At 48.7% G+C, this 11,937-nt stretch overlaps 1 protein-coding gene across 1 annotated transcript; it reads right to left on the bottom strand.

Moving 5' to 3' along the window:
• Positions 1-4,763: 4,763 nt before the first annotated feature.
• Positions 4,764-11,857, bottom strand: TSPYL2 (TSPY like 2). Its single transcript, XM_015087584.3, has 7 exons — positions 10,787-11,857; positions 9,399-9,476; positions 9,163-9,274; positions 8,930-9,075; positions 8,702-8,799; positions 7,556-8,388; positions 4,764-5,493 (listed from the first exon to the last, which is right to left on the bottom strand). Exons 1-7 carry the CDS (start codon positions 11,609-11,611, stop codon positions 5,315-5,317), a joined length of 2,271 nt encoding a protein of 756 aa, XP_014943070.2. The 5' UTR covers positions 11,612-11,857; the 3' UTR covers positions 4,764-5,314.
• Positions 11,858-11,937: the final 80 nt, after the last annotated feature.

Genomic DNA, 11,937 nt, shown 5'->3' with positions numbered 1-11,937 from the left:
TCTTTCCTAACGATGCTGTTGTGCGGATTTAGAGGACACAAATTAATTGCCTGGCGCATATATAGTTAAGGTCTCCCCTCCTAATTCTTGCCTTTCCCATTGTTTCAGACTGAAGGAACTATGGCCCCAGAGAGGTAAACTGATTGCCTTGAGGTCACACAGCAACAAGACCCTGAATAAAACCCAGGTTCTGTTCTCCAAAGGAAAGCTATTTAAGAAGGAAGGAGAGACAGGAAGGACATTTCTGTTATCAGGAGTTCTTAACTGGGGTTGATGGACCTCCAATCCAGTCCCAGGACAGGGTTTGGAGGGGCCCGTGAATTCGGATGAGAAAAATTATACATCTTTATTTTCACTCTAATTGAAATTTAGAATTTTTTTCAGTAGAGAATGCAAAATAGTAGTAGTACCTGTGATTCTGTCACCAAGAGAAATCACAGAGCTTTTCATATCACAGTACAGATGTTGCAGATCTCTTGAAATATGTAATCTTATCTCTAATGTAAATTTATGATAGGGGCGCCTGAGTGGCTCAGTGGGTTAAGCCTCCGACTCTTGATTTCAGCTTAGGTCATGATCTCATGCTATGTGAAACTGAGCCCCGCACTGGGCTTGGCACTGACTGTGGAGCCTGGTTGGGATTCTCTCCCTCTCCCTCCCTCTCTCTCTCTGTCTCTCTCAATAAACAAACAAACAAACAAACATTAAAAAAATAAAATCATGATTCTCATGAGACCCTCCACTAGATCTTATGATTTAAGGGATTAGTGAGGAGCACATATATTACCATAGCACATATTTGCCTTTTCCATATTTTAATAACTACAGTTCAATATAATCAGTTTCTTTTGTAACTCTAGGTATCTAATTTTATGCATCTAAAAGATGCTGTTTTGTTTTCTTTTGTTTTGCTTTAGAAAAGGCCTGGGGCACCTGGGTGGCTCAGTAAGTTGGGCATCCGACTTCAGCTCAGGTCATGATCTTGTGGTTCGTGAGTTTGAGCCCCGCGTTGGGCTCTGTGCTGACAGCTCAGAGGCTGGAGCCTGCTTCAGATTCTGTGTCTCACTCTCTCTCTGCCTCTTCCATGCTTGCACTCTGTCTCTCTCAAAAATAAATAAACATTAAAAAAAATTTTTTTAAAGAAAAGAAAAGGTCCATAGCCTTCACCAGATCACCAAACAGGTCCATGGCACAAACTTGTCTTAAACTCTGGGATCCAGGAAGACAGACTTAGTTTATCATGTTTCCTTATTGTATCCCTATCACTAAGTTTAGTATTAGACACACAGTAGGTATTCAATCAATGTTTACTAACTGAATAGGATTCATCTCCAACCATCCTCCATACCACCAACCAAGGGAACCAGTGCTGGCACTCTTGGTCACCTGAGAAGGAGGGATATTCCTGAGTCTACTTTTGTCCCTGTCCATCTGCTTTTGTTCACAGAAGTGGGTGGAACTTTAAAGGTCTGGTCCCAGGAGATCCTGGGAACCTCACCCCCAGGAACAGGGCCTTCTGCTGCAGAGGAGTGGCATAAGCTATGAAGGATACAAAGACAAATAGCTTTAGCATGGGAACAGGCCCTGGGGCACACTGGGTCCATGACTCCTCATCTTCCATCTGGTCCTCCTCCTGGTTTCTGTTTAGGCTCCCAGAAAATGGCTCCTGTCTTCTCTGGTCTTCAGCAAAGACTATATTTTGGAGTTGGATGTGACCTTAAAGACCTTCAAGAACAGCCCTCCCTTTTGGAGGCCCAAACTGGGCAGGACCTGAAGCCACACCACACACTGAGGAGTGAGGACATGGAAAAGATGTCACTCTAGGCAAAGAACATCTTCTCCTTCCATGTCTTAACCCAAAACATGAGAACCCTAGCCAACTATATTAGAATCCCAGAATTGGCTTGTAACAGTGTCCTTGAAGCGAGAGGCCTTCTATGACAGTGTGGGTGAAGAGGAGCCTCAAATGCCAGGATGAGGGGCTGGGGATTTGATTAGGAGAGCAGAAAGGAATCATGGAAGAGCATGATTAGGGCCAGGCTTCAGAGGTCTGCTTCAGGGCTGGTCTCCATCTTGGGATCCTGGGTAGATTGTTTCTCCAAGTGTTGATGTCCCAGCATGCTTGATCTAAGTTTGCAGAAGGGAAAAAGACCCTCTAGCGAGGGTGATGGAATCACATTGTGAGGCAGAGCACACTGAGGGAAGGATACCCAGGCCAGGCTGTCTGTCTCTCAGACTGGCCTCTTCCTGGCCTACTCCAGGCCCTTTGCCCCTGATGTTTCTCCCCTAATTCACCACCTGATAATTGGGACTGGCCCCTGATACTACACAGTGGTATCTTTTTCCTCTGCACAAGATGCCTTTGACTTGGGATCCTGCACTCTCAGCTCTGGCCCTGAGGCAAGATGTTACCCTTTCTGGGCCAGAGTCTCCTCTACCCACCTCTGACAGTGCAGTCCCAGGTCAGAACCAGAGCCAACAAAGCCTTCATGCTCTCCCCAAAACATTTATCAGAATCATGGAGTATGTCCAAGATCTGGTGTTCCAACTATTTCACAGAGGTGGGACAAGGAAGGGAAGGGGCCTTGCCCAAGGTCCCACAACAACCCGGCAGTCATCCCTGACTCCTCTCAGTCCCCTCTTTTCCCATATCCAAAGTCCATTGATTCCATCATCTTAAAAGCTCTCATAGAATAGATAGGTCTTTCGTGTCAAAGAATTTCAATTAATTTATGTAGATATTTCCCCCTCAAGGAGATGGAGCTTAACTCCCCACTCCCTAAGCATAAACTACACTTAGTGGCTTCCTTCCAAAAAGTATGTAGGGTACAGAAAGGGGGCTGGGGGGAGGGGACGAGTAGCTTTACAGTGGAAAAACCTGACATACCTCAGCCAGGCGATCAGAATTAACATCAACAATGTAAGACATATTGATAACATATACCCTTGATATGATGAGGCTGTCATTTTCCTTCTGTGGTCTTCCTTCCCCAAACCCATAACCCCAATCTAATCATGAGAAAAAACATCAGACAAATCCCAATTGAGGGACATTCTACAAAATACCTGACCAGTATTCCTCAAATGCTGATGACTTCAGGTCATCAAAAACAAGTAAAGTCTGAGAAACAGTCACAGCCAAGAGGAGTCTAGGGAGACATTACAAATAAATGTAATATGTTATTTGGGATGGCATCCTGTAACAGAAAACTTACATTAAAAACTAAGGAAATCTGGGGCACCTGGGTGGCTCAGTTGGTTAAGTGTCTGACTTCGGCTTAGGTCATTATCTCAATTTGTGGGTTCAAGACCCGCATCAGGCTCCGTGTTAACAGTTCAGAGCCTGGAGTCTGCTTCAGATTCTGTCTCTCTCTCTCTCTCTCTCTCTCTACTCCTCCCCTGCTCATGCTCTGTCTCTCAAAAATAAATATTTAAAAAACTAAGGAAATCTGAATAAAGTGTGGACTCTAATGTATTGGTATTGGTTCATTAATTATGACAGACGTACCAGACTAATGTAAGATGTTAACAATGGGAGAAACTGGATGCGGGGTATATGGGTACTCTCTGTATTATCTTTGCAATAATTCTATAAATCTAAAACTGTTTTAAGATTCTATTTTTCTAAGTAATCTCTACACTAAACGTGGGGCTCGAACTCACAACCCTGAGATCAAGAGTTGCATGCTCTACTGACTGAACCAGCCAGGTGCCCCGAAATCTAAAACTTCTAAAATAAAAAATTTATTTAAAAATCGTCCCATGTCTGCCCATTACGTCACTCTCACCTGAAGAATAGCATTAACTTCCTCACTGCTCTCCCTCCTTCCAATCCATTCTCCTGGCAGCCAGCAGAGGGCATCCGCTAAAACTCAAATCTGTATCTGAAGCTTTCCATTCATTAAAACATGGGCATTGCATGGAAAATTCGGGAGGTATATTGCCGAAGACCAACCTGGATATTTGTATAAGTTATTATTATGAGGCACAAAGAATCTGGAGGTATTTACGATGTCCGCTTTAATAAAGTTACCGTTATCCAAAATCTGAAACTCAGCCTTTCCAAAGTCTCCCAGATAGTCTGCTTTTCAGACGCCCAACTCCCGACACTTACCCCCTCAATCACACAGCTACATAGTAATCTCCCTTTGCTTTCTCCTTATCCCTATGCACTCTTGGGCTCGAGCCATCTTGTCTTGCCTTCTCTTCCAGGCCCAGTTCCAGGGACCCTGCTCCCTCTCCCTAAAATGAGAGAGCATCCCTGCATTATTAGGATCTAATGTCTCGACAGATTATCATTTTTTTTAAACTACATGCAAATGAGAAAAAAATGGATTCCAGTGGCTCCCCACGCCCAGCTCACACTAGGCCTGACGAAAGGTTTGACGCATGATAAATAAAAAGATGAATCACTAACAAACGGATATTCCAGGGCGCAAGGCGTTTCTGTGCGCCTGCGTGACACCGGAAGGCGTGGGAAGTTATTTGCTACCTGGCTGGTCCACTGCAGCCTCCGGTGGGGGGGGGGGTGGGGCTTTTTCAGCCTCGCCCTGCCATTGGCCAAGATGGTCCGCATTGGCTGACGCAACACCTCTGCGGTCCTGCAGAGCTCGCCCCCAGAAAACCAAACACCCCCCCTCCCACCGCCACCACCATCTTGCAGGCCAGTGCGGAGAAACGGATGGCGTTTTGAGGGCCTGTGGGAATGGAGACTGGCTCCTGGGGATGGCTCGCCAAGCAGGACAAAAGACTGGAAGCTGCACTTTGAATTTGCTCAGTTTTATTAGGATTACCAAGGTTCACAAGGAACAACGAGGGGCTTCTGGGGGGGAGGGGAACAGGAATACCGCAATGACAAGCGGCCTTGCATAGACACCAAGGCGAGCTAACGGGCACAGCGTGGGGAGGGGGCGAGGGACAGAGGCAAAGAGAGGCTTGGGAGAACAGGGTGGCAGTAGAGCCCCCCAAGGCCACAGCGGCCCTCCCCGCTTCGGGATCAAGGGTGTCCACTCCACACAGCACGAGGAGGAAGATAGAGGGGCCCTGACCAAGGCATCACAATAAATACGTTTAGCAGCACACAGAAGCTTGCAGGGGAGGAGGGCCAAAAGGAAGGGGGAAATCCCCCCTTCCCTCCCCCCCAAAATAAGAACTCTGCAATTACTAAACCATAAAAATAAACTTTAAACCCGTGTACGAAGTCGGTCACCCCCCAGAAGTGCAATATGGGGCCGCGCAGCCCTAGCTGAGGGGGAGGGCAAATGGGGCAGGGGGAGAGGGATATAGAGAGGCAACCCCTGCAAGGGTAAAATGTTTATCCAGTTTTGCCCCTCTTCCCCGGGTTGGCCCAAACATTTTGGACCTGAAGCACCTCCTCCATGTCAGAGTCTTCAGAGTCTTCCCCTCCTTCGAAGTCATCTTCGATCCCTTCTTCTTCCTCCTCCTCCTCCCTTACTTCCTCATCGTCACTCTCCTCACCTTCTTGCTCGCTGTCTGTACAGGGGAAGAGAGACAAGGGGCAAGGAGGGGAAAAAAGAGGGTGGTTAGATGAGCAGGTAGATGTCACTCTTGTTTGTTTAAACAATAGAAATTTATCTTCTCAGTTCTGGAAGCGGGAGGATAGCACTTAACAGTGAACAGAGCCTATAAGCCAGGGCTTTGGGGGCCTGGAACCACTCCCCAAGCACCTCTGCTTGGAAAAAGCAAGTGTGTGTGTGTGTGTGTGTGTGTGTGTGTGTGTGTGTGTGTGTGATCTCAAGCAAGCCCAGAGAGAAGGAGGGGTGGGAGCCCTGCCTCTGGCTTATCAAAATTGATACCATGTCTGAAAGTAGCTTTTTCTCCCCATGTAATGTGTCAGTGTATGTGTCTTCTGAGCTCTAACCTTGGCTGAATAAACCTGTTCTTCCCAGGCAGCTCCCCCTCTTCTTTTCCCCAATCTGATCCAAACAGGCCACACTCTGTCTTCTTTAGTCCAATTCCCTACCCCCACTCCCACCCTAGGGCTGGGCAGATAGCTCTTCGTCCCCTTCTCTGAAAGAAAATGCCATCCAGTGGCAACTCCTTCAGTTTCCCTATTCTAACTGAATATATGTCTAGATTGAATTTACATTCAATGCCTCCTTCCTTGCCCCTGCCCTCAATGGAAATTTGCCAGAGACCCCATGGCCAAAACCCCCAGGAGTGGTCTTCCAGCTCCTTCTACCTTCCCCAGGGGCCTGCCTCTCCAAGGTCTGCCTGCCCACAGCCAGGCTCAAACATCTCCCTTGCCTGTCCTCTGCCATTCCCTTCTTAGCCAAGGTTTGATTCTATTGCCTTGCCCCTTGCTCATTCCCTCCTCCTACCCCATTGATGTGGCTCTGCTCACACCAATCCATTGAAACTACTCTTGGCAAGGTCACAGATGACCTATTCAGTGCCAAATCCAGTCCTCATTATACCTGACCTGGACACTGCCCACAATCCCCTCCATGCCCAGTTCTCTTCCTAATTCTACCCTCTCAGAGCCTCAGTTTCCTAATCTATAAAATGGTGATAACAGTACCTAGCTCTTAAGAGCTGCTGTGAGGATTAAATGAGTTAGTAAGTAAATCACTTACGATAGTGCCTGGCACATACTAAACACTTCATTAATGTTAACTGGCCAGAATCAGGGCTAGGATTCTGTTCTGGCTTGTTACCCCCTTTTATTTATAACTTCTGACTTCCCAGATACATAAGCAACCACCTGCCTGGGCTACCTGTACCTTATGTCCAACAGGCCTTTCCAACTCCATGTTCCCCTCTGCATTTCATCAATCCTGCCACCATGTCGTTCCCAATCCTAAGAAATGGTACCTCCATTTGCCAGTCATCCAGGCCAGACCAAACCTGGGAGTCACCGTAAATACTGCCTTCTCCCTCAACCCCCCACGTGCAAACCTTTCTCAGCATTTCCTAAAATACATGTTTTGGTGAGCAGTAAACAGTGGCTTCTGCGGTTAAGAAGTTTGGGAAATGCTGGGTTCCACAATGTTTAAATAGGTTTCTTACAGCAGGACTTTTCAGAGCCTTTAAGGGGCTAATGTACCTGTCACTCTACCTGCAAATATTAACGTATGCAGTATTGTCCCCAACATACCTGACTACTGGACCTTTTTGTGAGAAACAGCTTTCAGGGCTGGTGAAGGATCCTCAGAAGACAAACAAGCCTGGGAGTTCCCTGAAGGCCAGGGCTGGGTACAGAGTGTGCTGAATTGTAATATGTTTGCCAGTTTCCCCCTTTCTGTGTGTGAACTTGTCCTTTTCAATTTTCTACCCACCTTCTATCTCTTCATTCCTTATTTGTCTATTGCTCTGTTACAACTTATCTACCCACCAGCTAGAACTGAAATTTGTTTCTTTGGTTCTCTTACAATTGTTAAGTTAAAGGTTCCCTGGCCTTGCTTTGTTTAAAAAGTTGCATAAAATGCTTTTTCTTTTCTCCACAAGAACAGTCTGTACTCATGCCTTGATATCCTGACCCTGGCCAGCTTTTTTCTGGGAAGAGAAAGAGAAAAGAGGGGGGCTCTACGCTCACCTTCCTCACTGCCCTCATCTTCTTCTTCCTCCACTGAGGATCCTTCTTCAGAGATGTTCTCCACTTCGGCCTCAGAGTCATCCTGGTTGTTGCTGTTATCCTGATCCTTGTCAGGGTCATCACTATCATTCCTGTAATCTTCGATGTCTCTGTCGTCATCATCACTGCCTTCACTGTCACCTTCATTGCCATCATCATCACTGCCTTCATTGTCACCTTCATTGCCATCATTATCTTCATCATCACTGCCCTCGTCTCCTTCGTTGTCACTGTCACTGCTGTCCTGGTTGTCACCGCTGCTGCTATGGTTGCCACCTTTGGGATTCTCGGCACTATTAGGGTTCTCATCACCATCAGGATTCTCATCGTTGTCATCAGTATTTTCTTCATTGTCATCAGGGTTCTCTTCGTTGTCATCAGTGTTGTCTTCAGGGTTCTCACTGTTGTCATCAGGGTTCTCGTCGTCAGGGTTCTCACTGTTGTCATCGGCACTCTCGTTGTTGTCAGTGGTCTCGTTGTCATCAGAGCTCTCATTATTATCAGTGGTCTCGTGGTCATCGGGGCTCTCATTGTTGTCAGTGGTCTCATTGTCAGGGCTCTCATTGTGGTCAGGGCTCTCACTGTCACAGAGGCTCTCACTAATGTCGGTTATTTCATTGTCAGTGGTCTCAAAGCAGTCGGTGGTCTCCATGAAGTCAGAGATCTTGATGTCATGAATGGTCTCATTGTCGGTGATGTCATCACTGTCTGAAGTCTCACTGATAATGTCTTCCATTATGTGATAGTCGTCAGAGTCTTCCATAATCACCACCTCACACTTGTCCCTGTTTTTACTGTGGGGAAGCCTGGAGTTGAGTATAGGATTGGTGGGAGGCAGGGCAGACACTAAAAGGTGCTAAGTAACTGAGGAGGCAGTAGGTTACAAGGAATTCAAGGGATGAGGTTAGGGTGGGGACAGTCCCATTTCTGCTCCTGCCTGCACAACCTCAGGCCAATCACACCCCACTTATGCGTATCATTCTCCACTTGTAAAACATACTGAATTCTCTCAAAGGTCCCTTTGGCCCTATAAATTCTGGGTAACACTTGCCTAATCTTTGTCCCTAACAAACCACCTCTTAGCCACCAATTCCCCCCCCCCATCACCTTTCTTCCTTTTCTTGCTTCTTTCTGTTTGCCCTGTAGCCTCCTTCTCCCATCATGTAGTAGCGCAGAGGGTTGACCCACAGGTCATTTTTGATAATCTGTTGAAAGAAATGAGGGGGAAGGGGAACAGAGTTATGGGTAAAAGCCCCAGAGCCTACTCCCAATTCCCCAAGCATCCAGAAGCAAGTCTAGCAAGGCTTTCTCTGGCAATGCCAGGAGGGGCCCCACCTCAGCAATCCTGTCAGCCTCTGGGAGGCTGTGGTTTGAGAACCAGCTGAAGAAGCTGTGGCTGGTGTCCTGGTTCCTGTGCCTGCGGGCCTGGGGCTCCTGGCCCCGGTGCCAGCGGATTGGAGTTGAGTGGGACACCAGCCGGCCTGAGAGGAAAGGAGGCTGTAGAGAGGGCACTGGACAAAGACAGATGGGAGTGGGGAGTGACGGTTTTCCCTAGGACCACCTCTTACCAGAGCGGCTGCGCTGGAACTCCTTGACAATCACCATGTTTGTGAAATAGGGGTTTGTCTGGAAATACAGCTTCATCTTATAGCCCATGGAGATATGTCTGAGATCCTGTACCTGCTCAGGTTAGAGGTAATGTTGAAATCCCCACCACACCAAGGCCCTTCCCACCCAAACCCCCTCACCTCCAAGGACCAGATTCCTTGCCCGATCCTAGTAAAAAACATGTCTTTGGTCTGACCTGCAGATTGGTCAAGTAGCGGAAAATGTCTTCATCACGTCGGTTGATCAAGATTGAAATTTTGGGGTGGTTGAGGAACTGATGGAGGGAGCAGTTTAGGTCAAGGAGTGACTGTTCAATGAGAGAAGGAGGGAGGGAAGGCCAGGCAGGGCAGAGCAAAAGAGAAGCTGGAGCAGAATTCCTTCTGTGTTCATGTGATGTGTGGGGAGCAAGTGGGTCATGGGACATGACCCATACTTTTCTTCCTATGATACTATGTGGTGAGAACCTATGTTTATGCAATGTCAGACATCTGTTATTAGGTTGCCTTGCCATGGTCCATATTTGCTGTGTGTCTGGGTGCTAAGGGTCCTATGTCTGTGTGATGTTGTATCCTTGGGTGCTGTGAATTTGTATTCACAAGACATTGTGTGTCTGGGGGCTGAAGCCCCAGGCCCAAGTGATGTTGTATCTGGTTGTTGAGGGCCTGTAGTCATGATGTTGCTTATTTGAGTGTTACACGTCTGTGTCCACATGATATTGGGTATCTGAGTCTGAAGGTTTGTATCCATGTGATAATGTGTCTGGATGCTGAAAACCAGTAAGTCACATGATGCTACATGTCTGCATGCTGAGGACCTGCGGCCACATAATACTGTGTGCCTGAGTGCTGACAGACTGGGATCATGTGATACTTTGTATGAGAGTGTCAAGGGTCTCTATCCATGTAATTCCATTATGAAGTTAAACCCATGTGTTCCTAACATGTTGTATATATGTACCCCAGAGATAAGATTTTCACCAATAGTGAAGAAGATTCTTCTTACTCTTCTTTCCTTCACTTAACTCCTTGATCTCCACTTCTAGGTACTCCTTCTTCTGACCTTTTAGGGGTTCCAGCTTCTTTCTAGCCCCCTTCTCTCTAGCAAGGATTGGGGTCTCCCTAGTATCTCAGCAGAGACCTAGACTTGAAGAGCCACCTGTGACTTAGGCATCCTTTCTGGGCAATTTCTCTGCTGTGTGCCTTTCCTCTCCCTCTTCACCATCTCTGAGCCACTTTATCTTCTGTGTGTCCCTCCCCTCCTCCTTTCACCATCTCTGGTCCAATTTTTCTGTGTGCCCCTCTACCATCCTCCCCATTTCACTATTGATTTTTATTATGCTCCTCCCCTTTTCTCTTTCCCATCTGTGGTCCAGTTTTTATGCTGTGTGCCTCTCTCCCCCCTTCATCATCTGTAGTCCAGCTTCTCTGATGTTTTGCCCCTCTCCTTCCATTCCTCCTCCACCAAACCTAGGCATTTTTCCAATAGGGATCCACCCACACACAAATTCACCCTTTCTGTTCCTCCCCCTTCCCCCCCCTTTTTTATCATGAGCTCCTGGCCCATGAATTTAGATGACAAGGATACTGCTTTGACCCAGAAGCCTGGGATATGCTGGATGATGAGGTCCCTGCGCTCCAGGAAGGGTCTTCGCATCTGGATGAATTTGCGCTTCAGACGGAGGAAGGCCTTGCCTGCCTTTATGTTCACCGCCTCCAGGTCCAGTTGAATGTTTTCCAGTGCCTGCAGGATGCACTCTATCTTCTCGGCATTCTTCTTGCTTTCCTTCTTCACCTTCCTCTGCTTCCTCTTCCTCCTCCTCCTCCGCTTCCTCACGCTTTCCTTTTCATCCTCATCGTCATCTTCCACTAGGATGATCGCCTCTTCCTTCCCCCCTGGACCGGTTAACCTCTGGTACGCCCAGTGCCCTGCGCTACAGGTTTCTAGGACATTCTCTCCAGCAAAACTGCCGGGCTCCACAACCTGAAAGTCAATCTCCACACTTCCCCCAGAAGCCTCCGAAGGAGAGTATGTTTCTAGGCTCTCCGTGGGAGGGGGCGCCTCCCCATACCCTGACTCCATCTCAGGCTCCCAGCCGGGACCCCCAGAACCCAGGGTGAAGTACGCGCGGATCCCCCCCTCCTCCAGAATGACATAGGGCGGCGGCGGAGGCAGAGCGGGGCCCAGCCCCACCCCCCTCATGTCAGCCAGCACCTGTGCCGCCTCGGTTTCCTCCTGGAGCCTCGGGCGCTGCTCGGGTGGAGGCAAGGGCAGTCGCAGGAGCGGCGGGGGAGGCAGGAGTGGCGGGGGAGGCGGAGGCGGCGGAGGCGGTGGCAGCTGGTCGTGCTGAGCGGGATCGGAGCTGCTCAGGCGGCGGGCCTTGGCCGGAGGCCCCTCATCCTGGCGGTCCATGGCGACCGCGCTCACAGCTCAGGGGATCGCACTCGCCCCTTCGCTCTCGGCCAAACCGCTGCTGCCTGTCACACCTGAAGCAGAGCCACTGCACCTCACGCGACCAGCTCTCCCCACAGCCTCGCTCTGGCGTTCCCTCCCACAGCGCCAACCCTACTCCCTCCGCGCCAAGCGTCAAGGCCCCGCCCTCTCCGTGACGTCAGAGGCCCATTCGTCCTCTCCAGTGGCTGCCAGCCGCGGCCGCGGTGCTCGCTCTCCCTCGACCTCTGCCCACTCTCACGCAATCCGCTTGCCAACACCACACCTCATCTCTTTCCGATTGGCTC

The sequence above is a fragment of the Acinonyx jubatus genome, chromosome X, assembly GCF_027475565.1.
Source record: "Acinonyx jubatus isolate Ajub_Pintada_27869175 chromosome X, VMU_Ajub_asm_v1.0, whole genome shotgun sequence".
Classification (NCBI taxonomy): Eukaryota; Metazoa; Chordata; class Mammalia; order Carnivora; family Felidae; genus Acinonyx; species Acinonyx jubatus.
The sequence above is the reverse complement of the archived record's forward strand: the minus strand, read 5'-3'. Positions and strand labels throughout refer to the sequence as shown.

Excerpts from the sequence above, each read along its gene's own strand:
- TSPYL2 (XM_015087584.3), bottom strand. The coding sequence starts at position 11,611 with ATGGACCGCCAGGATGAGGGGCCTCCGGCCAAGGCCCGCCGCCTGAGC. Across the intron at positions 8,800-8,929 it reads AGGCTGACAGGATTGCTGAG|ATTATCAAAAATGACCTGTG; the intron begins GTGGGGCCCCTC and ends TTCTTTCAACAG. Across the intron at positions 5,494-7,555 it reads AGATGAGGGCAGTGAGGAAG|ACAGCGAGCAAGAAGGTGAG; the intron begins GTGAGCGTAGAG and ends TCCCCTGTACAG.